The sequence below is a fragment of the Medicago truncatula genome, chromosome 3 (assembly GCF_003473485.1).
Source record: "Medicago truncatula cultivar Jemalong A17 chromosome 3, MtrunA17r5.0-ANR, whole genome shotgun sequence".
Lineage (NCBI taxonomy): Eukaryota > Viridiplantae > Streptophyta > Magnoliopsida > Fabales > Fabaceae > Medicago > Medicago truncatula.
The window spans coordinates 56,815,769-56,837,636 of NC_053044.1; the positions used below are offsets into that span (position 1 = coordinate 56,815,769).

Here is a 21,868-nt window from a genome sequence, read left to right on the forward strand (position 1 = left end):
AGCTAGTCGTGCAGTTTATTTTGATATTCTGATTATATTGAAACTCTTATTATTAATGAAATGCTATAAGCATGTTTCCCTAAAAAAAATCAACACGTTTATCTCTAATCATAATGCAACTTATGCAAGTTCACGTGGCAACCATGTGGAAAAAATGGATATGATAATCCAGAGTTCAAACATAAGGTCAAATCTGGTTAAAAATTGAACTCAAATATTTTCAAACAATTCATCTTTGATGGAGTTTATTAATTATTTGAATTGTTTGGTTTATCATCGTAATTGAAATAATATTAAGACCTTTTAAAAACATTGTATTATTTGATGGTTTTGGGATTGGAAAGTCATGAAAGTTGAAACCAATTACAACCGAAATTGGGGAATATGATGACCAAAGTATTGATGAAAAACATTTTTGGAACTAAAAGCCGACAAAAGAAATTCTAACGATCAAAAACAATTGTTAATTTTTAAATATTAAAAACATATTTAACTCTTCTTCTTTTTTTGAAAATTTTAAACTCTTAAAACATGATTCAATATCTTGACACATTATAATCTTTTTTTCTTTCGAAAATTACATGCACAAACAGTTATTATGATATAATACGATAAGATGCTAGTTGATAGTAATAATATTGAACATTTTGAATTAGGTTTTTTTTTAAATAAAAAATCTCCAAATTCTCAAAATTAATCACGTGAGCGTGGTTTCAAAAATAATATTGAACTTCCTTCAAAATATATATATTGAACTAACCAAACCAAGGCCATAAAAACTTGATATTGATGATTTTCTGAGTGATGCAACCAAACTGCGATAGAATTTTAAAAAATTGAGGATCAAAAGTGTTGTAGGAAAATATTTTTCAATCAAAAAGTTATTTTTTTGGGTACAAGTTCACCAAATTTTTTAATAAGGATCTAAAACAAGAAGAATGGGTTATTTTATAGGGAAAAAAAATTTGAAGGGGGTAAATTTTATAGGATTAAAACGCAGTTTATATATATATAGGGGAGGGATATTTTGATTCCAAGTAACTCTTTTGAGTTACTCCAAATCACATCCCTCCATTATATTTTAATCTACCGATCCTTAATTAATTATTAAATCATCTTCATGATCAAGCACTATTATCCTCTACATCGCTCCCTTATTGCAGCGTCACTAAGAAAAATGAAATACATTGTTAAAGTCTTTTCCTCAATCCTTCCATGTATGTTCTCAAAGATTATCAATAGTCATGAATGAAATTGCCTATGGATTTCAATTCAATGTCTACAGGTTCTCTATTTTAAGCCCTTGGATTTCCACAAAGAATTCGGACTTGGTAAAAATCTAGCGACTTTCCATTGTTTTTAGATTCCAATAATTTTCTTCTTCTTAACTTTGAATAACAGAATTATCAAATTAAATGATTGTACAAAATTCTGGATGGAGAGGTGAGGTGAGATGGTTGGGGGTGTGGCAGACACTGTAATTCATAATTTTTGCAGCTTAAAAACAAAGATCTGAAATTTATCGAAATAAAACAGAACTTACTAATGAATTAATTAATTCATATTCAAATCCTTGTTTCTTAAGAACTATGAGGGAGGAAGAAGACCGGTTAGCATTTTCCATATATATATATAAGGATCTAAAACAAGAATGGGTAATTTTATAGGATTAAAACGTAGGTTTATTTTTTTTTGACGGAAGAACTAAAACGTAGATATTTTTACTAAAAAAGAACATGATTTCAAAATCATTTTTCTCCGTCAACAAAAACATCTTTTACTTTTTGAGGGAATGATTTCAACAACTTAACACATTATAATATTTTTCAAAAAATAACATACACAAAGACATATTTCGATAATGATCGGATGTCCAGCTCCTTCACATTTTTCTTAGTTAATTATGTTTTAGGTAGGCGTGTTTCTAACATTAGTTCCTACTTATATTTTATTAAATTTTTTATCCCAAGGTTTTTTCCCGTTAGGAAAATAGGTCATCGTTGTTAATTGTTGTTGATTGAGCAAACGGTGAAGCACACGTGGATGTCACATCTAACTTTTTTTTGTTGGATTAAATATGTTTTTAGTCCCTATAAAATTGAGACATTATAAGTTTAGTCCTTACTTAATTTTAATAGTTGTTTTAGTCCTTACAAAAATATTATGCACTCAGTATTAGTCTCTGCTCAATTCAAATTTGTTTAATTTATGCTTAAACTCTTAAGTTTTTTAACAATTTTTTGTCGACGTGTTAAGAACATTACTAAAAGTTCCTCCGCAAAAATTTATCGCAAAATTTGATTTATATGTCCAGATTTTATTACTTCTATCTTTAACTTTTATCGTTTTCAAAAATTCATATTTAATTTGTTTCATGTTTTAAAAAATTCTAAATTTTAGTAATTGAACCTTTCATAGTGTTCTAAACTTTTCTCAAAAAAATCGTTCAAAAACAATTAACAAACTCTGTTTTAGAAGGGACTAAAATTAGAAGTAATTTTTTTTTTGCAGGGACTAAAAAACCTACTAAAACTAGTTATGATAGCATTTTCATCATGAAAAAATATTTTTGACTAGTAACTACTCCAAAAAAAACTATCAATTCGGCAACAAAATCACTCATGCCCGACAATGCAAGAGAAATCATCAATAAGATAATGAAAATTGTGAATATTTTTGGCATTGGAATAGTCATTGCGCCCATTTCGTCAAGATAAAGAAGACGTAGTTTATCATAATTAGTTCCTACCAAGAAAAAAAAGGGTAGTGCCAATAAGAGATATTATTTGTAAAACGGCCCCGTTGAGCCCAATATCATTTATAAAACCAATTCCTAGAATTATGAAACTCATGAGATACCGAAGAATAAGCTATTCTTTTTTTAAAATTACGTTGACCAAAAGATATTCAATCGGCATAGATTATTTGAATATAACCTAATATCATTAACCAAGGGCAAAAATATTAAATGATCGTGGGAAAATAATTTCATATTAATTCGAACCAAAGATAAATATAATGGGTTAAATAACGTTGGTTGAGGTAATGGGTTAGATATCAATGCCACCCATTACAGAAGTAGTGTTTTTTACTGCAAATTTACTTGAAACTTAAATATGTTTTGGCAATCCCACAAGTGATTATAGGAACATTAAATATCATGCGAGAAAGTGGCTAAGTGGGTAATCAACATAACATGAAATATTTCTTTCAAAAAAAAAAACATAACATGAAATACTAATCATATGCATTACTAAGAGCATTACACCACAACATTAATGGATAATCTCATGACAAACAAACTTGTGACGTGTGCTTTGAAGTTTAAGCCAGGAACTTTCCTTGCCTAAGACAGACATAGCACCTATGAGCACAAAATAAAAAACATAACATGTTCTTATTAGTGGTTAATTCAGCTAAATGGTCTGAACTTACCACATCCATTTCAATTCGATCTTAACCATCATCACAACTCCATGCCTTATATCCAAATGTTGTTGTGATCCTTGAGTAACTTGACTACACACGGTAAACAAAATGGACTTCCTTGTAACATGAATTCTCCCTCCAACAATTATAATAAAACTGGCCAAAAAAGTGTCTAAAGAACACTCTGCCAAACATGTTTATAGACAACATTGGTGTCTTGTGGAATAAGTCTCCTGTCAAGAACAACTTTGATAACAGTGTAGTATAGAAATGAAAGGTAAGGTCAACAGATCAACCAATGCAAATGAAATTCAACAAATAACTCAATAAATAATCTCAAGCTCAATTTATCAAAGTCATTTCAATTGGTAAAATATTTTAATTACAAGCTATACAAAACCAAAAAGATCTGCATCCGTCAAAATTCTAAATTTTTCCTTTCTATTTCTAATCAGTTTCTTTTTGTCTAAGACCAACATAATTCCTTGAAATTCTTATTTGTTAAACTACTTGACTTGACTCAACTACTACCAAAATCGATCCAGGTGGTCATGAAAGAATTGAACGTTCAAACCTCCTTTTAAAATTAAGACTAACACAGTAAAATACTATAATGGGTTAGATATCGTTGGTTGAGGTAAATGTATTGAGTTTTAATTGCTGCCCCTAACTATATAGAGAGCCAGGACTAATAGGACGACGACTCTCCTGCAGAGTCCCCATTAGTGGTAGTTTTGGAATTTTTAAGCACAGTAGCTTCATCCAGTGTGATCTTATCAAAATCAGCAATTATGTTCTTGCAAGTTGATCCAACCGAGGATATTGAACTAGATCCAACTTGTTGGTAAACAGGGGACAAAAACCTTGCCCACTCTTTGCGCTTCCTCAGTTTGTCACCCTGTAGCAAATTTCAGAATAATAGAAAACCAATAAAAAACTTGAAATAAAAATTGTAACATTTGAAAATGTGCTATTGAAATGTACTTCAAAACTATACTTCCACCACAAATAGAAAATACAATAGAACAATAACAACTTACATTTACTTCCACAACCGACGAATTTCTCAATGAATCAAGTATCAACTCGATATTGTTTGTCAAATTTTTAACCTGTAAGAAATAAAAATATGAGAGAAAAAACAACACTACAATACTTAATAGTTAAAATTTGAACACTAACGGTGCTTGAAAACCTATTTGCACTTGGTAGTACAATGGTCAATGATCAATTCACGACATATAGATTAAACAGTTAAAAGCTCAATTACTTTGTGCAGATGTTTCATATTTTTTTAACAAAATCCAGTTTTTATTTTGTTTTTTTCTTAACTCCTTTTGTTATGTAATAGTATTTCAACATAACAGCATCTCAATTCTCAAGTAAGTTGCTCTATGGTTAACTAAAAATGAAATTCTTCTTCATAGGTAACGATACATATTAAAAAAAAAAAAAAACTACCAAAAGCAAATGGCTAGTGAAGATTCTACATAGGTAACGATACATATTTAAAAAAAATCTACCAAAAGCAAATGGCTAGTGAAGACCTAAAATTACGCAATCGTGAAATCAAAAGGTTATCAGATATCAACAATATAAATAAACTCTAGCTATAAAATATCAATTCCGACATAGTATACATGTATGATATATCGAAAGCTCACCAAACAACCGTGTTTAACTTACCCGCGGGAAGTTTGCAATCAAAGAAACTGGAACCCAACCATGTTCGTCCATGTTCGATTTCAGAAATTCGTCATTCGTCAAATTAACATCACTATCAAAAAAGAAATAAGTAATGAATAGAAATTCAACTCAAACAGTATTATTTCTAGACAGATCAAGTAAGTGAAGTAAGAAATCACCTAAAGTAATAATCAATTTGTTTGAGTATTATATTGGTCGGGGGAGTAGTGGGAGGAGTTTCTTCTGCAACTGGAAAGAACATCGCCGGAGGAGGTGGATGGGTTAAGAATGGCATACCTCCAAAAGGTTCAAATTGTAGTGTAGGATAATAATAGAATTCTAAAAAGAAAGCAAAAGACAAAGCATTAGTTGTGTCTTGTGGTGGAAATAAAATTGAACAAACAAATTGATAAACTGACCATGAAACCCTGCAGGGTTTAGAAACGGTCTCATAGGCATAGGCTGAGACCCTAAATAAGCAGAATTGGGTAGTGTAGGCCTCAGAAATCCCTCCGAGTGCATCCTATGTTGGGGTGGATGAGCATCTCTAGTGTTCATTGTATTTCCTGGATCTTGATTGCGCCTAGTGCCATAATTGTTACGTGGACGGTGCCCATAATTACCCCTGTGACTGTGCTCATCTACAGGCAGCCCATAACCCCCAGCTGGTGATCTTGGACCCCAACCATTATTGTTCTTGTACGACTGAACCCCGTCAACCAAGAAAGTATTAGGAGGGATCTGAAGCACCGGAAATGGTGGGGAAACCGATGGTTGATGATTGGCTTGAGGAGGGTTAGATAAATTGTTCGACAAAGGACCAGGCTCATTGTTGTTAACTCCTCCGCGCTCCATCGGTTTTTGTTGTCTATTAGACACACTATGACTATGATTCATTGGAGGAGTATGTCTTGCATTAGCAGCAGTGGCAGTGGCAGTGGCTTGTTTCTGAGGTGAGTTTGATATAACAGGCCCCTACAAAAATAACAGCGAAAACATATAATTCGAAAATAAAGAGATTGATGAACCTCTGAACACCTCTCATAGTTATTCCATAAATTAGTTCTAATGTCATATTTACCACCATTTTTTCAAGATAATCAAAAATCAATTATTATTCTTTCAGTCAAAATGAAAATAAATGAATACATTTTTTCTAAAAACTAAATGAACAAAAAGTAATATAATTAGGAGGTTGATCCTAACCTGAGAAATGGAGATTGATCCGACGGCAGAGATGGAATCAGATGTCAGTTTAGCAGAAGGCTTAGCAGACAAAGCAGGCCAAGAGACAGCACCCATTACAGGATTGACCTCAGCAACAACGAGGCCATTGGATGTGTTCTTCCAAGCGGGTTTTTTAGGGTTAGCGTTAACCACATTGTGGCGGATGATTATTGAGTGGTTCGGAGGAGGAGGAGGAGTCAGCACCGCGAACAACCTGAGCCCACGGAGAAGTAAGGTTTTTTGGCGGGAAATTAGAGGAAGAATCAGGTGCGGTGGTAGTAACCATTGCCCACGGAGACTTAAGTCACGCAGAGCTTATGAGGTGCGTGAGTTAAGTCTCGCTGCGTAACTTAACTCACGCAGGTCAAATTTGAAAAAAGTGCAGGCGCGAGCGAAATGTGTAGGGTGAAGAGGAGAATTCAAATTATCTTGACATATATGGGCTTTGAATTATTAGTAGTTGGCCCATTGAGTTAGGGTAAACACAAATAAAAAAGCGGGTACAAAGAAGAAAATTAGGAAAATATAGAGTTAAATGTTTTATGATTCTGTAAATTTTCTAACTTTTTGGTAAAAAAGAAAATCAACTTTATATTTTAGTCCCTAATTTTTTTTCCTACTTTTAGTCTTAAAAATAAATTCGCCAATATTTTTTTGTCTCTTCTTTTAGGTTAGAGCATGTGTACCGTTTATATTTTAGAGTGAATTTACATGAATGTTTAAAATATTATAATAATCTTAAAAAAAACATAAATTAAATATGCGTCTAAAACATAAAAGTTCATATTTAATTCGTTAATTTTTTTTTGACAAATTCCTTTAATATTCTAAAAATAAATGCGAAAAAATCCAAAATTTTGAAGGATACATATAAATTGATTTAAAGAGCAAAATTTTGAAAGATACAGATAAATTGACTTAAAAGTTAGAATTATTTTTGATAGAAACTTAAAATTTAAAATATTTATAAGGAGCATGTACTTATTTAATTAAAATAATTCACACACATGTGAGAATAAATGAAATAAATAGTCCTTCAAAAAAAAAATGAAATGTTAGCTCGTTCTCGTGAACTTAACTCAGTTGAAAGTGATAATGCATAATTAATATAATATGCAAGGTTTGAAATCCAAACTTTAACCACCATCAAAAGTTGGTAACTCGGATTCCCCACTCCTTCGCATTAAAAATGTGTGAGCTCCAAGCACTAGGCTAGTTGAAAAGAAATGAAAAAAATTAAATAAAATAAATAATAATGATTAGATTAAAATATAAGAGACCATATCTCTTCCTTCCCCCATCTCTCTCTTCTAATTCTCAAACCCTAGTCGTCACCCCTTTTCTTCTTCTTCTTTTTAAATGAGTGATTTAAGGTCAATTTTGACCCAAAAATCACCCATCCGAATTGTTTTTCCTTCTATTCTAATTCAATAAGTGATTTTCTGCTTTCTTTCGTTTGTTTTTGTGATTTCATCGTCTCTGAACGACTTTGTTTGTTTTGATTTCCCGTCTTTGTGCGATGTGTTTTTGATTTCCCGTCTTAGTGCGCTGTTTATTTGATTCAGGTTGAAAGATTAGCTTTGAGCAAGTGCAAATCCGATCAATGACAATGACTTTGGCGTCGTCAACGTTGCAGATCCAGAGACATGAGTATTCCGGAGACATAAATATAGTCATATTAATCATGTTGGTAAGCATATGTACTTTGCCGTTTTATGCTATTAACATGGATGTTGTTAGTTTGTTCACATATTCATCATTTTTGTTTTTAGCGAATTTAGATTTGTATTGTATCGATGTACTCTATCAATTTGAATGCATGAATATTGTTAATTTTGGAAAGAAAAAAAAAAAAAAAAAGATTGAGATTAAAACATAGCTAAGAGAGTCACGTGCGATTCACATGTTCTCTTTTACAGGTTACCCCAACCCTTTTCTTCTCATTGATGCGTTTCCAGCACTCTGCTTTCTCTAAACGTCGACGATTCTGTCCATCGACGACACCAATTCCGGCCATCTCCCTCGCATTCCGACCATATCAATCTCTGTTTAGGGTTACCGCTGAAGAGGGAAAAACAGAAAACAGAGCATTCCTCTCTCCTTCAAGTTCCGGTTTGAACCTCTGACGAAGAATCATCCTCCGTTTCCATCTTCATTCTTCACTCCTAAAACAGAGGTTCTCCCATTCTTTCCATCTTCCTTCATATTTTTATATGAATATGAATAAGTTGGTGTTAAGTTAACTATGGTTCTGTTTCCGTATGTTCAATGCATAATTATAAACAACAATGTGAATGAAAATACTTATGTGATTGTTACTATAAAGTCAGCTGTAGCATTATCCTCACGCAAAGTGTGTTGCAAATTAACCATCCACATTTGTGAAACACATTCAAACCCAATAAGATCCCAATTTTTTGTGATGAAATACACACCCACAGTCAGGCCCAACCCAATACATTTCAATTTCATCATGTTGAGTCTGAGAGACACAACACTTTCTTATAGCCAGAATCCCAACATAAAGTGTGTGTATGTGTGCCCAAATAGAGTGTTCAAACGCTTGTGACCAAGAAAGCATTTTGCCTATTTTTCAATTGACGAATACTGGTGTATACTATTGCTGCATACATACATACCTTCAATGTCTCTGTTATGTAATTTCTCATTGTTGTCATTTAAGCTTGCTATGCGAATTTAGCCTAGTAATTAATTTCCTATAACTAATAACTTCTTGCTTTTCCCTCCATAGTTGACAAATAAATGGCTGTGGAGGCTTCAGATGGATCAGTAACTTTTAAAAGTAGCTCAGCGTCGAAGAGTAATCAATTGTATTCAGAAATGAGGAAGTCAACTTCTCATAGTCATGATGAACTGTCATATAAAAACACCTCTGATGTGTCTTCTTCAAATGGCCAAACTTCTAGCTCACAAAATGGTAAGGTTGTCCCATCCGCTAAGGCGTCTGCCGTGGAATCTTCTGTTGGCAATACAAAAGCATCAACATCAAATCTCAAAACTCAGAGAAATAAAGATCTCATTAATGTGAATGAGGAAAATAATTCTACAAAACATCTTAAAGAAGACAGATGTGAAGATTCTGAAGAGGAGGATAGTATACCATTGAGTGCTATTAAGATGAAGATGAACAATGGCAATGTTAAGAAAGCAACTCCTGATGTTCTCAAGAAATCATACGAAGACTCTGATGATGATGATATTCCTTTATCAGCAAGGTTTCCAAAGAATACTAATCTGGGAAAATATAGTTGTAACTTTGATGATTCTAATAAACAGGAAATGACATCTATGTTGTCTGTTAAGAGACCACTAGATAAAATTGACTCATTACATTCTTCAGGTAAGAAGTCAAAACTCTCAGATCCAGCTTCATCAATTAATGCTAAACAAACAACGATGAAAGATGCGAAGGCTGAGGAGGAAGAGGAGGATGATGATATTCCTATTTCCCGAAGAAGGAACAAATTGGTCAATAAATCATCTTCCTTGAAGAAGTTGACAAATGTCACTAAAGTCAATAAGGGAGCTGCTCCATCTTTTAAGAAAAAGTCGAAGTTAAAAAAATCAGGCAATAAATCAAAACATGTCAAATCTACTAAACTTCAATCAAGCTCCGGTGATGGGCAAAAAAAATGGACTACTTTGGTTCACAATGGTGTCATCTTCCCACCTCCTTACAAGCCTCATGGGGTAAAGGTTCTCTATAAAGCGAAGCCAGTAACTTTGACCCCAGAACAAGAGGAGGTAGGATTTTGCTTATGAATAATGTTTTCATGGTTTTGGGTAACTGTTTGCTCTTGCTTTTTTTGTTTTGTATTTGTTGAGAATTTCACATTGGATTGACGTGGTTTGCAAAATGTGTCTATAAGTGGAAGATATTCCTCATTTTACAAGCTTATAATTTGTGCAGTTGAGTTAGGCTCTCTCCAAATCCTAAGTAGCAACAGACCCTATTATAGATCCTGGTTGGAACCCGTTATCGGGCTATTGGTTCATCTCATTATGTTCAATCATATGGGTGTGAGAGAGGTGTTGAGGGTCTCACATTGAATGCGATAGAGCTTGAAATTGAGTTTATAAGTGATGTATATTTCTTACCTTACAAGTCGGCTTTGTGCGTTTGAGTCAAGTACTTTTATGTGAGAGTTCTCATATTAAAAAGTAGAGTTTCTGATAATATTATGAACTTGGAATATACATGCAGGTTGCCACAATGTTTGCAGTCGTCGATGCAAAATACATGCAAAATGAAATATTCAAGGATAATTTTTGGAATGACTGGCGGAAATTGCTAGGAGAAAATCACGTAATTCAGAATTTAAAAGATTGTGACTTTACACCGATTTATGATTGGTGCCAGGTTGAAAAGGATAAGAAGAAACAAATGAGTTCAGAGGTAAGTTGTTTCATATATTTTCATTTGAAAATGATAGAATCAAAATTAATATCTCAAAGCATCATTTGTTTTTTTCATAAAATATTGTGTGCTTCCAATATTACATCCGGAGATTTGTTTTTTTGAAAATAAACTTTCCATCTAGCTGGTTTAGTTCTTTAATAATCTTTACTCTTCAAATCACGGTTTTCAAACTTGTAGATTCTACATTGGATTGGACAGGATATTTAGGCATGTAAAACTTGTGACAGACAAAATACGTCATAACACCTAACATTAACTATAATATTATTAAAACTGAATTAAAATTATATACCATTTTTAAGTCTATGAGAAATTTGAAGGTGGTGATTCGAAGTAAATGACAAAAACAATTGAAAAGGAGAGTGTTATATAATCCATAAGCTTGCATGTGTTTATTCTTAAAGTACTGGAATCAATCTTTCCTTTAAGTAATAGAAATAGAGGGTTCCGAAAAAGGCTACCCAGAATGAGACAGTGGGAATCTCTGAGAGAACCTGTCCTCCCATGTCTCAGCACTGAAGTCGCAGCACCAGAGTCCACACATTCAGTTGGCAGTCACAAAACTAAAGTTGCTGTTCTTCTCATTTCCGTTTGTGTCAGCCTTGAGCATTGCTGTTATTTTTTTTCTTCTTTTGTTAATTTCCATAACCCTCCAGAGTAGACAAAGGGTTAAATTTGGAAGTTTCTTCCCTTTGGGTTTGGTCTGGAATGTTATTGTATTTGAAGTATCAGCAGAGATCAATGTATCTCACACAGTGCCAGCAAGTTTATGTCCAAGTTGGAAACTTTACCACGGTCCCAAGAAAACGAGTTCTGAGTTGGGATCAGGATCTTTGAAAGATGTAGAGCATGTAGAATTATGCGTTGCAGCAATCTGACTTGCAATTTTGACAATTATAGTCCAAATAATTAAGTACAGCAAACCATTCATGTTACTACAAATTTTATTGATCTTATGAAAAATACATTTCTTAAATGTGTTGATTTTTTACCAGTTTTCGAAAGGAAGTTGAGATGAATCTAAGTTAGTTTTTAAAGTTTGTGGTAAATCTCATACTCCCTTTTGAAGCTTTTGGATTTTAATACTGTCTACATCTTTATGCATGCATATGTATTTTGTGAGGATTTTTCTTAGTTAGCTTGAGATGTGATCATCAGTTTCTTTTGTTCATGTATTGTGCTTATGTGTTGACCCTCTTGTCTTATTTTTATCAGGAGAAGAAGGCCCTAAAGGAGCAAAAAATGAAACAAGAAGAGAAATACATGTGGGCTATTGTTGATGGTGTTAAAGAGAAGGTTTATTCTTCTCTCCCTCTTTCTCTGCCCAACCAAACACTCTCCCCTGTATTTCTTGAAAACATGTTGTCTGTTTTTTGCTTAAAATTTGTCCAGCTTTGTCAATATACTTTACCTTATCTTGAATTAGCTTGTTCGATGAGTTAAGTGTTGGTATTATCTAAGTTGGATGTTCACTTGCTCTTTTTTGATGTTGATATTTGACGTTGGTTGATGTGTGAAGTAATAAATCGAGACAAGAGGAGCGACAATTATCATACGCTCGAACAGCACACAATAGAGTTATTTTTCATTTAACTTTTATTATAAATATGAGATTTCTTGTTCAGTCAATAAGTCACTCAACAATTTTCTTAATTATTGGCACTGTGAGTCTTAGAAATATGGATTGGGCCTAACTCAATCCTACAAAACTGATTTGTATGGTGAGGGATGCCTCCCACTTTAAACACTTTTTCAGGTCATATGTCATAGTTTGTTGGTAGAATTGAGTTAGGCCTGAGCCAAAGTCAGCTTGAAGCTGCATATCTCTACGAAGTGTGAATGGAGATGGCTATGCAAACAAGAAGTGGGTTCTAGATAGTTTGGGTAGCATAAACAGAGGGTGGAGGAGGCAGAGAGATCAGGCAAGTAATGAAACAATAAGTTGGGTGAGATTGGGTTTATTTGGCCAAGGATTTGTTTGTTTGCCACATAGGGGGTGAAACACAACCACAAGCCTAATGTTCAAACCACTTGGGGAACCCTCCCTTAAAATCTAGTGGTCAAGGGGAATAATTAAGCCATTTAAGTACACTACCGCCCCAGAGAGCCGACGTCCTGGAAGCTGCACTCACTCGGCCTTTCCGGTCAGCTCCTCCACAGGCAGCCCTTTATAAACCAATGGACGGCCACTAGCTCTAATACTGATTGATAATTATCCAAGCACTTTGGGAACCCTCCCTTAAAAGTTAGTTATAACCAAACTGCTTAAATACTCCACTGAGCATCCCATAGTACAATGCAGGCTAACCCAAAGTTTTTTTAAGCCTAGGTAGGAAAACAAAATAATTGGCAGTTTCTTTGAAGGTGAGACTAGAGAGTGAGATAAATAACTCTTGATTTATTTGAATCCTGTTTTTTCATAAATTAAAAGAATCTGTTTTTTATCTTTTATTTTGGTTGGATCAGTTTCTTGTGCATTATTGAACTTGAAGGGGGTTGTGTAGGCATGATTTTTTACTTTATAGCTTTTCTCTTGTTTACCTCTCTCTATCTAAGCTTTTACTTTTGAAGCATCCTTATGAAACTGCTATTTTCAATTTTTTTCTCTGGGATTCTTTTTATGACCATTTTTTCGTTAAATCTTTTAGGTTGGCAATTTTAGAGTTGAACCTCCAGGATTGTTCATTGGACGTGGAGAGCATCCCAAGGTTGGTACGATAATTGCTATTGAAAATAAAAACATGTAAACTGACTTCAGAGAGAACAATTTTCATACATCTATGCATCTTAAGATTTTTTGCGAGTATCTGATAAGTTTTGGCACTTAACGACTTATGCTTGATGTTATTAGATCGGCAAAGTGAAAAGACGCATCCATCCAAGTGATGTCTCAATTAATATTGGAAAGTATACACCAATTCCCGAATGTCCTATTCCCGGTGAAAGGTATAATTGTTCAAAAAATTCATGGCGAACAAGTCAGGAAAGAAAATTAATACAACGAATTGAAAGTCATTGTTATCTTATGAAATTATTGATTTGTATGCCCTTGGAAGCTGGAAAGAAATAAAACATAAAGATACACGTATCTGGTTAGCCAAGTGGCGTGACCCAATCAATCCAAATAAATCCAAACATGTGTCTCTGGATCCTAGTAGTTCCTTGAAAGGGCAGAGCGACAAAGAAAAGTATGAGAAAGCAAGGATGTTGAAGGTGTGTTCCACTTTGTTTATTTTATTAATTCTGCATTTTCACATGATATTTTGTATGATATTTAAAAGAACCTGTTTAATTATGGAATACCTTGTCATATGTGTGCAGAGTTATATAGGGAACATCAGGGCTGCATATACGGAAGGTTTCACGAGCAAAGATATTACTAAGCAGCAAATAGCCGTTGCTACTTATTTTATTGACAAACTAGCTTTAAGGGCTGGAAATGAGAAGGTACAAATATAATATCTGCAGATGTAATTGCTTATTTGTTCACTACAAATCACCCCTTCCCCAGATAACATAAAGATATGCTAAAAGAGGATAAGATATATACAACACTAAAGTATATTATATTGTGAATGCATACATAATTTGTAAGTCAAAGTATGCTGAACACTTGCTAGTTTAAGTTAAACTGGCTGTAGTTTTAAAGAGCTGTGACAAGCAGGAAGGCATACAACTTTCATTTAAAAGGAGATTAACAACTTCGCCACTTCCTAAGCGCATGTATGATATTTTCTAGTCTAGATTTGGCTTAACTATGTACATGAAGTCTTGAACCTACAAATCTCAATACTAATATGAACTCCCAACACTACTTGGAAGGTGGAATAATGTGTATTTGTGACAATTATTTATGGTTCATGATATGACGTATGTCAAAAGCATCGGAAATGTGCGGCTAGCCCAATAAAAATACAACTGTCATTATTCAGTAAGATTATAATCTTTACAACATCATGTTCATCAATTGTAATTACAGTTGATACATTGAATGAGTGAGATAGTGGGGAGTTAATTTAATTCTGCTATATCATGACATGATAGCTTTGTTTTTAGCTTATTCGGACAATCAACTGTTTTTTGTAGCTAAGATTTATTTATTACATTGTATAAAATTTCAACCCATAAGGAATTTAAGCACAAACAAGGAAAACAATGCCATATTGTCAGTAGCTTGTATATGTTACGGTCTAGTTGTTTAATTGCTGTTTGACCAAAATGTAAGGAATTCAGAACACAAATGGGGGAAAATATAGCACATATCTATTAAAAAAATTCTTGCAAATTTGCTATGTAGGTGTTCAAAAGTTGAATAATTGCTTTATGAATCTCTGTAGGTTTGTCAGTCTAATCAATTCTGTAAGGTAGTTGTGCTTTCTGCAGTTTTGTCAACCAGTTACTATAGCTAGTATGTTTCTGTTTGTTGATATAATGTATTTAAAGCTCACCTCACCCAGTGGAAAAGGCTTTTCTTGTTGTTGTTTATTATTATACCATGTCAAAAATGTGCCACTGAAGTAGGTTTGGACAATTTAACTTAATTAATATGGATGTTGCTAAACTAAATTATTCTTTGAATTTGAGAAAGAACTGGACTAAGCATGCACCTTTCCTATTTCTCTTCATTGTTTTATTGTCAAAAAATTAACACGACTTTTGCAAATCAAATATAGTTGTTTCTCATTTACGTTTCTTCAGGATGATGAAGAAGCGGATACAGTTGGTTGTTGCACGTTAAAAATAGAAAATGTGACTGCACAGGGCCACAACAAATTGAAGGTATTTGAGCTTACATATCTTTCTACTTTTTTTAGGAGGAATTTCAGTACCTTACATGTGATTTTTCTTTAAGTTTTGGTTGTCTAGTTTTATTGTTAACTGCTAATAGTTAGGATAATAATGATCATGCTTCATTTTTGGTTTAATGCAGTTTGATTTTCTTGGTAAAGATTCAATCAAGTATGAAAATACAGTTGAGGTGGAGCTTCCTGTTTATAATGCCATTTTGAAGTTCCAAAAAGGTGGGAAACTGCTTCTACTTTTTGATATATTTTGTATGAGACTGATGCGAGGCTAATAAGTATCTGCTTTTCTCTCTTATCAGACAAACACCCTGGAGATGATCTTTTTGACAAGCTGGATACAAGTAAATTAAATGCTCATCTTAAGGAACTCATGCCCAACCTGACAGCAAAAGTCTTCCGTACATTCAATGCATCATTCACTTTGGATGATATGGTAAAAATTGATTTAAAATCAATGCCCAGGCATTCACACTGCTTCCAAAAAGAGATTATTCTGTTTTCTATTATACTTTTATGTACTCTCAATTAATTACTTTGTTATTTGTGTTTGTGTGTTGTTAATGTTCATATCCAATGTTTTTTAGTTCTCTGTATGGATCTTGTGTTGATACAGTTTTATATTTTTGGGAGACTAATTTTGGCAACAAAAAAAAAAAAATAGAGGACCAATAAAGTGAAACTTTTAATTTTTGGGGAATTAAATTGGCCGGAACGAATCATCGGAGGACTTCTTAGTATTAACACAATTGTACTTGTTGGGACAGAAAAAGTTTAACTCTAAATATTTGTTTATTAATTAAATTAGGTATTGAATTATTTTATTAGGAACCGGTTGGCTAGGGAGAGGGCAGGCTCTTAATTTCCTGTCTTGTAAATTCAGTATGACCTATAGATTTGAATACGCCAGTTTTTATAGACTTGCGGCAACATCTCATTCTTTATAAGATCAAATTAAAGGTTTATTCTTGATTTTATTCTGTCTTGTACTTTTAGAACTCATATTTAATCTTCCATAATTTTTGTGACAACAGTTGAATAAGGAAACTAAAGATGGAGATGTTGCAGAAAAAAAAGATGTCTATCAACATGCAAATAAACAGGTACGTTTCACGAAATTCATTTTTGATTCCTTCATTATACCGTGCACAGACTTGTGTATTTTCCTGGTTTTCTAAGTTGCATTGATGTGTCTTTTCATAACAGGTTGCAATCATTTGTAATCATCAACGCAGTGTTTCAAAAAATCACAGTGCACAAATTTCAAAGTTAAATGAAAAGATTGTTGAACTTCAGGTGATAATACTATTTAGAGTTTGGAAACCTTGGTGTAAATGAATTTCTCGTCACTGGCTCATTTTATTTTATTTTAATTTAGAGGGCATGTAGACATATACTTGGATTTTACTTGCTTTTTAATTGTAGGCTTCTTTGAGGGAGCTGAAAATAGATTTGAAAAGGGCAAGAAAAGAAAATTCACCTCTAACGAGTTCGGACGGGAAGAAAAGGAACTTGAATCCTGAAGCGTAATATACAGCTTCCTTAGTATCTTTACACATTATAATTATCAAGTATAATGACTAATGTGTGATTGTGAATTATGTCACCTACAGGATAGAGAAAAAGATAACTCAAACCAGCGCAAAAATTGAGAAAATGCAACGTGATATGCATACGAAAGAAGATCTAAAAACTGTGGCACTTGGCACGTCCAAGATAAACTACCTAGATCCCAGGATATCAGTTGCCTGGTGCAAGCGGCATGAGGTTCCTATTGAAAAGGTCTGGACTTCTTCACTTGTTATGATTACAATTGATTTTCCTCCAATTGATAAAAACCAATTAACAGTTGAGATTCTATTGGACTTTCCCTTGTCTGTATGCTCTTTGCTTAAAGGCCGTAAGCTATGTTGCTTCCCGCCAGAATTGGACCAGTGATCTAAATAGTCTTTAACATGTTTTTGAGGAGCAACTGTTCCCTCCACATTTCTAAACAATTAAACATTTTTTCAGAATTGTACTTACGGATGGCACAAAATGTGTTTTTTTTTTTCTCTTTCAAATGCACACATTTGAAGTCCTTTCTCTCATGTTTTCGATCTATGTTATAAACCATTTTTTTGTTGTAGTCCCTGAAATATTGTTTTTGTTTCGAACTGATCCATATAATATTATTTTTTTGTTTTGATGGGACTAAAACGAAGAGAGAAAAATTAGATGGACCCTTCTAAATAAAAACAAGTCATCTAATTATCTCTGTAAAATGGTGAACTAAATGTTTGATTTTGATTGGCTTATTCGCTATTACTAACATACTCTTATTGCTTGGGGCTTGAATCAGATTTTCACTGGAAAAACTCTGCTGCAAAAATTTGCTTGGGCAATGGATGTAGATCCTAATTTCAGATTCTAAGATGGAGGCTTACAAATACAACTAACTATGCGGTGGGAAAGCCACTTGGGTTGGTCTAGTGGTATTGGCTTGTAACCTGGGAGTGTGCTCCTCCTCAAGGTCTCAGGTTCAATTCTCTCTGGTGCCAATTTGAGGGGGTTAGTTTAGGTTCATAAAAAAAAACTATGCGGTGGAAAAACGTTTTTTTTTTTTTTTTAACTCTTTCCTTCTACATAAAAAATAAGTTTTGTTTCTTTATTTTTGAAGTCCAGCGGAAATTTATGCTGCAAAGTCTTCATCTAATCTAATTTACTATTTCAATGATTCATATTATGATTTAATCATTTAATGTGATACCCAGTGTTAAATGAGGCAAAGTTTTGTAGTTTCATTCTTGTTTATTTTACTTGTATTGTTATTGTTATCTGTGATTGCTTACATCAAGGGTGGGTTTGAATGTTCAAGCAGATCATATTAACTGCTTCTTGTTCCTTCCAATGAGTGCCATTTTGATGGCATGACACCAAGAATGGAAGTTCTGTCGGGTAAGAAGATGAAGTAGAAATTGTCTTAAATTGTCATGGTGAAAAATGAAGAAGACGATCAAGAAAGAGAACGCAAAAGTAGAAATAATCTCAAACTCTCATGTTAATCATGCCATATTGAAGTGAGAAATTGAGTAAAAGTTTATTGAAAAGATTCAATTAATAACAACAACTGAATGAACAATTACAATAGCATAAAGCTATAGTATAAGTAGAGCTAATGTGCTAACTACCAAACTAAACTTGCAACTGAAAGTTGCAACAATCTAACTTGATCTAAAGGATTAAGTACAAGTTTTAACATATAGTTAGAGCTATGGTGAAGCTTAATAAGTTGTTAATATCACAAGAACCTAGCCAGCCTTCAAAAATTTGCTACAAATGTGTTGTTGGATGGTGATTGGGGATGTTGTTTGTCCCAAGAGTATGGAGCTTATTATCTAGTTGCAAATATTGACCTATTCAAGTTGGCTTAGATATATTCTTTTATGGTCATGGTCTTGCATACGCAGCCGAGGGAAATTCAAATTGATTTTCTTCTGATTGCTATGATTAGCCTTGTTTTGTCTACGATTTGGCTCTTTTCATATTTACCCAAACATAAGATAACTAAATTAAATGTATAAATTGTCGCTGTGATTTTGAATTTCCAACCGAGTGCCAAAACTGAACAAAGTATTCCGAAACTCAAAACAGATCAATCAATGAAATGTCAATCCAATTGCAAACAGAGACCAGATACCATCGAAAAAAATTACAGCCAAAGAAAGAATTATAAGTTTTCAAAATAAATTAAATTAAAAATAGATTCTAATTTTATCTTGGAAAACAATGGATTAAAAAAATATCCAGAAATAAAAAATTGTTATTAGGACAATTTATTTTGGAAATAAAATTGGGTAAAAAAATTTGGGCCGTTTTACTCTGATGAGGTTTGTCTTGGGGAAAATAATTTATCCCCAAAACCTATATATACACAAATGTAAGTCAAAGTACCACACACAGTACATACTCAGAATTTTAGGGAAGAAAAAAAAAAGCATTGAAAACCCTAACTCATCTTTTCACAGTGTCGCCGCGTCCCACCATGTTCTACAGCATTTTCTATTCCAGTCCGTCGTCCACTTCCACTGCTAAATCGAACAAGAAAAGAAAGGGTTTAAACAGGTATTGTTTCTTAGCTAAAAGTTTCGTTCATCCGATGGTTTGTTTTTCATTATGATACTGCCTTTTATTACCGAGTCTTTTTCTAAGACTCATACTATAGCATCACTTCATCAAAACCGTCCTCAAGTTAAGGGAGATATTGACAATGACCTCGTCGCTGGGTTCGATAAACAAAGGTAGAACTCTTGTTACTCAGTTTTGATAGAAAACAATGAGAAAGCATACCAATCCATTGTATTAACCAACAACTATATGTCACAATCCTTGTTCATCAATCGGTAGTTAGGATCATCATTGGCAAGGGTGATAGAGTAGGGTATATCCTAAAAAGTATGGTGAGAATAGTGTGGTGTGTGGGTTTCGTGAAGATTTATTGAGATGCATTTTGACAAAGAAGGGATTGGAGATGAGTGTGGTCCAAGAGTTGCTCACGCACTTCGATGGTATGAGAGATTTCACGGTAAGCAATGATGAGACTAAAAATGTATTTCATGAACAAGTATAAAATTCATATTCAAGCATGGATTTTATTTTTATTTTTTACAATCAAAAACTCGTATTATTTCACTTCTCAAAAGAGTCTCAATCTCTTGGTGACGAGCATGTAATCTTGATGCTCCTGCTAAAGTATGAGCTACATGTATTATGTCCCTATATTTACTAACTAAGATGGAGATGTTGCAGAAAAAAAAAAAAAAGATGTCTATCATAATGCAAATAAACAGGTACATTTCACAAAATTCACTTTGGATTCCTCCATTTTAACGTGCACAAACTGTTCTATATTTTCCTGGTTTTCTAAGTAGCATTGATGTGTCTTTTCCATAACAGGTTGCAATCATTTGTAATCATCAGTGTAGTGTTTCAAAAATTCACAGTGAACAAATTTCAAAGTTGAATGAAAAGATTGATGAACTTCAGGCGATAATACTCTTTAGAATTTGGAAGCCTTGGTGTGAATGAATTTCTTGTCACTGGCTCATTTTGTTTTAAATTTAGAGAGCATGCAAACATATACTTGGAGCTAACTTGCTTTTTAATTGTAGGCTGATTTGAAGAAGCTGAAAATAGATTTGGAAAGGGCAAGAAAAGATAAGAAAAGCCACCTCTAACGAGTTCGGATGGGAAGAACAAAAAGAACTTGAAACTGAAGCGTAATAAACAGCTTCCTTAACATCTTTGGACATTATAATTATCAAGTGTAATGTGTGATTGTGATCTATGTATCGTACAGGATAGAGAAAAGATATCTCAAACCAGCGCAAAAATTAAGAAAATGCAGCATGATATGCATACAAAAGAAGATCTAAAAACTGTGGCACTTGGCACGTCCCCAAGATAAACTACCTAGATCCCAGGATATCAGTTGCCTGTTGCAAGCGGCATGAGGTTCCTATTGAAAAGGTCTGAACTTATTCACTTGTTATTACTACAATTGATAACACATATTTTCAGAAATGTACTTATGGATGGCACGGAATTTGTGTTTTTTTTTTTCTTCAAATGTACACATCTGAAGTCCTTTCTCTCATGTTTTCGATCTATGTTATAAACCATTTTTCGTACACATCTGAAGTCCTTTCTCTCACGTTTTTGATCTATGTTATAAACCATTTTTCGTTATAGTCCCTGAAATATTATTTTTGTTTCGCATATAATATTTTTTTTCTTTTGTTTTGATGGGACAAAACGAAGAAGAAGCAAAAATGAAAAGGGCCCTTCTAAATAAAACAGATTTAAGCCATCTAATTATCTTTGTAAAATGATGAACTGAATGTTTGATTTTGATTGGCGTATTATTTTTCACTAACACACTCTTGTTGCTTGGGGCTTGAATTAGATTTTCACTGGAAAAACTCTGCTTCAAAAATTTGCTTGCCCATGGATGTAGATCCTAAACTCATTCTCGTATATTTTACTTGTATTGTTATTGCTATATGTGATTGCTTATGTCAAGGGTGGGTTTGGATGTTCAAGCTGCTCATATCAACTGTTTCTTTTTCCTTCCAATGAGGGCCGTTTTGATGGCGCGACGCCAAGAATGTGATTATCTCCCGAACTTGGGGCTGTGAGATGTTACCCCCATTGTCACTTGGTTAGCATAGGATGATTGTGTCATGAGTTGGGTGTTTCCTAGGAACATTGCGGTGTCTCGATTAGTGTTTTATGAGGGTGAGAG

The 21,868-nt window shown here is 33.5% G+C and overlaps 1 protein-coding gene and 1 pseudogene across 1 annotated transcript; one reads left to right on the forward strand and one right to left on the reverse strand.

Moving 5' to 3' along the window:
• Nucleotides 1-3,765: 3,765 nt before the first annotated feature.
• On the reverse strand, nucleotides 3,766-6,493 carry LOC11432143 (la-related protein 1C). Its single transcript, XM_024778497.2, has 6 exons — nucleotides 6,322-6,493; nucleotides 5,535-6,090; nucleotides 5,295-5,454; nucleotides 5,116-5,206; nucleotides 4,470-4,541; nucleotides 3,766-4,327 (listed from the first exon to the last, which is right to left on the reverse strand). The coding sequence occupies exons 1-6, from the start codon at nucleotides 6,415-6,417 to the stop codon at nucleotides 4,118-4,120; spliced, it is 1,185 nt and encodes a 394-aa protein (XP_024634265.1). The 5' UTR covers nucleotides 6,418-6,493; the 3' UTR covers nucleotides 3,766-4,117.
• Nucleotides 6,494-8,258: 1,765 nt separating this feature from the next.
• Nucleotides 8,259-18,164, forward strand: LOC11442518 (DNA topoisomerase 1 alpha-like; annotated as a pseudogene).
• The last annotated feature ends 3,704 nt before the right edge of the window (nucleotides 18,165-21,868 follow it).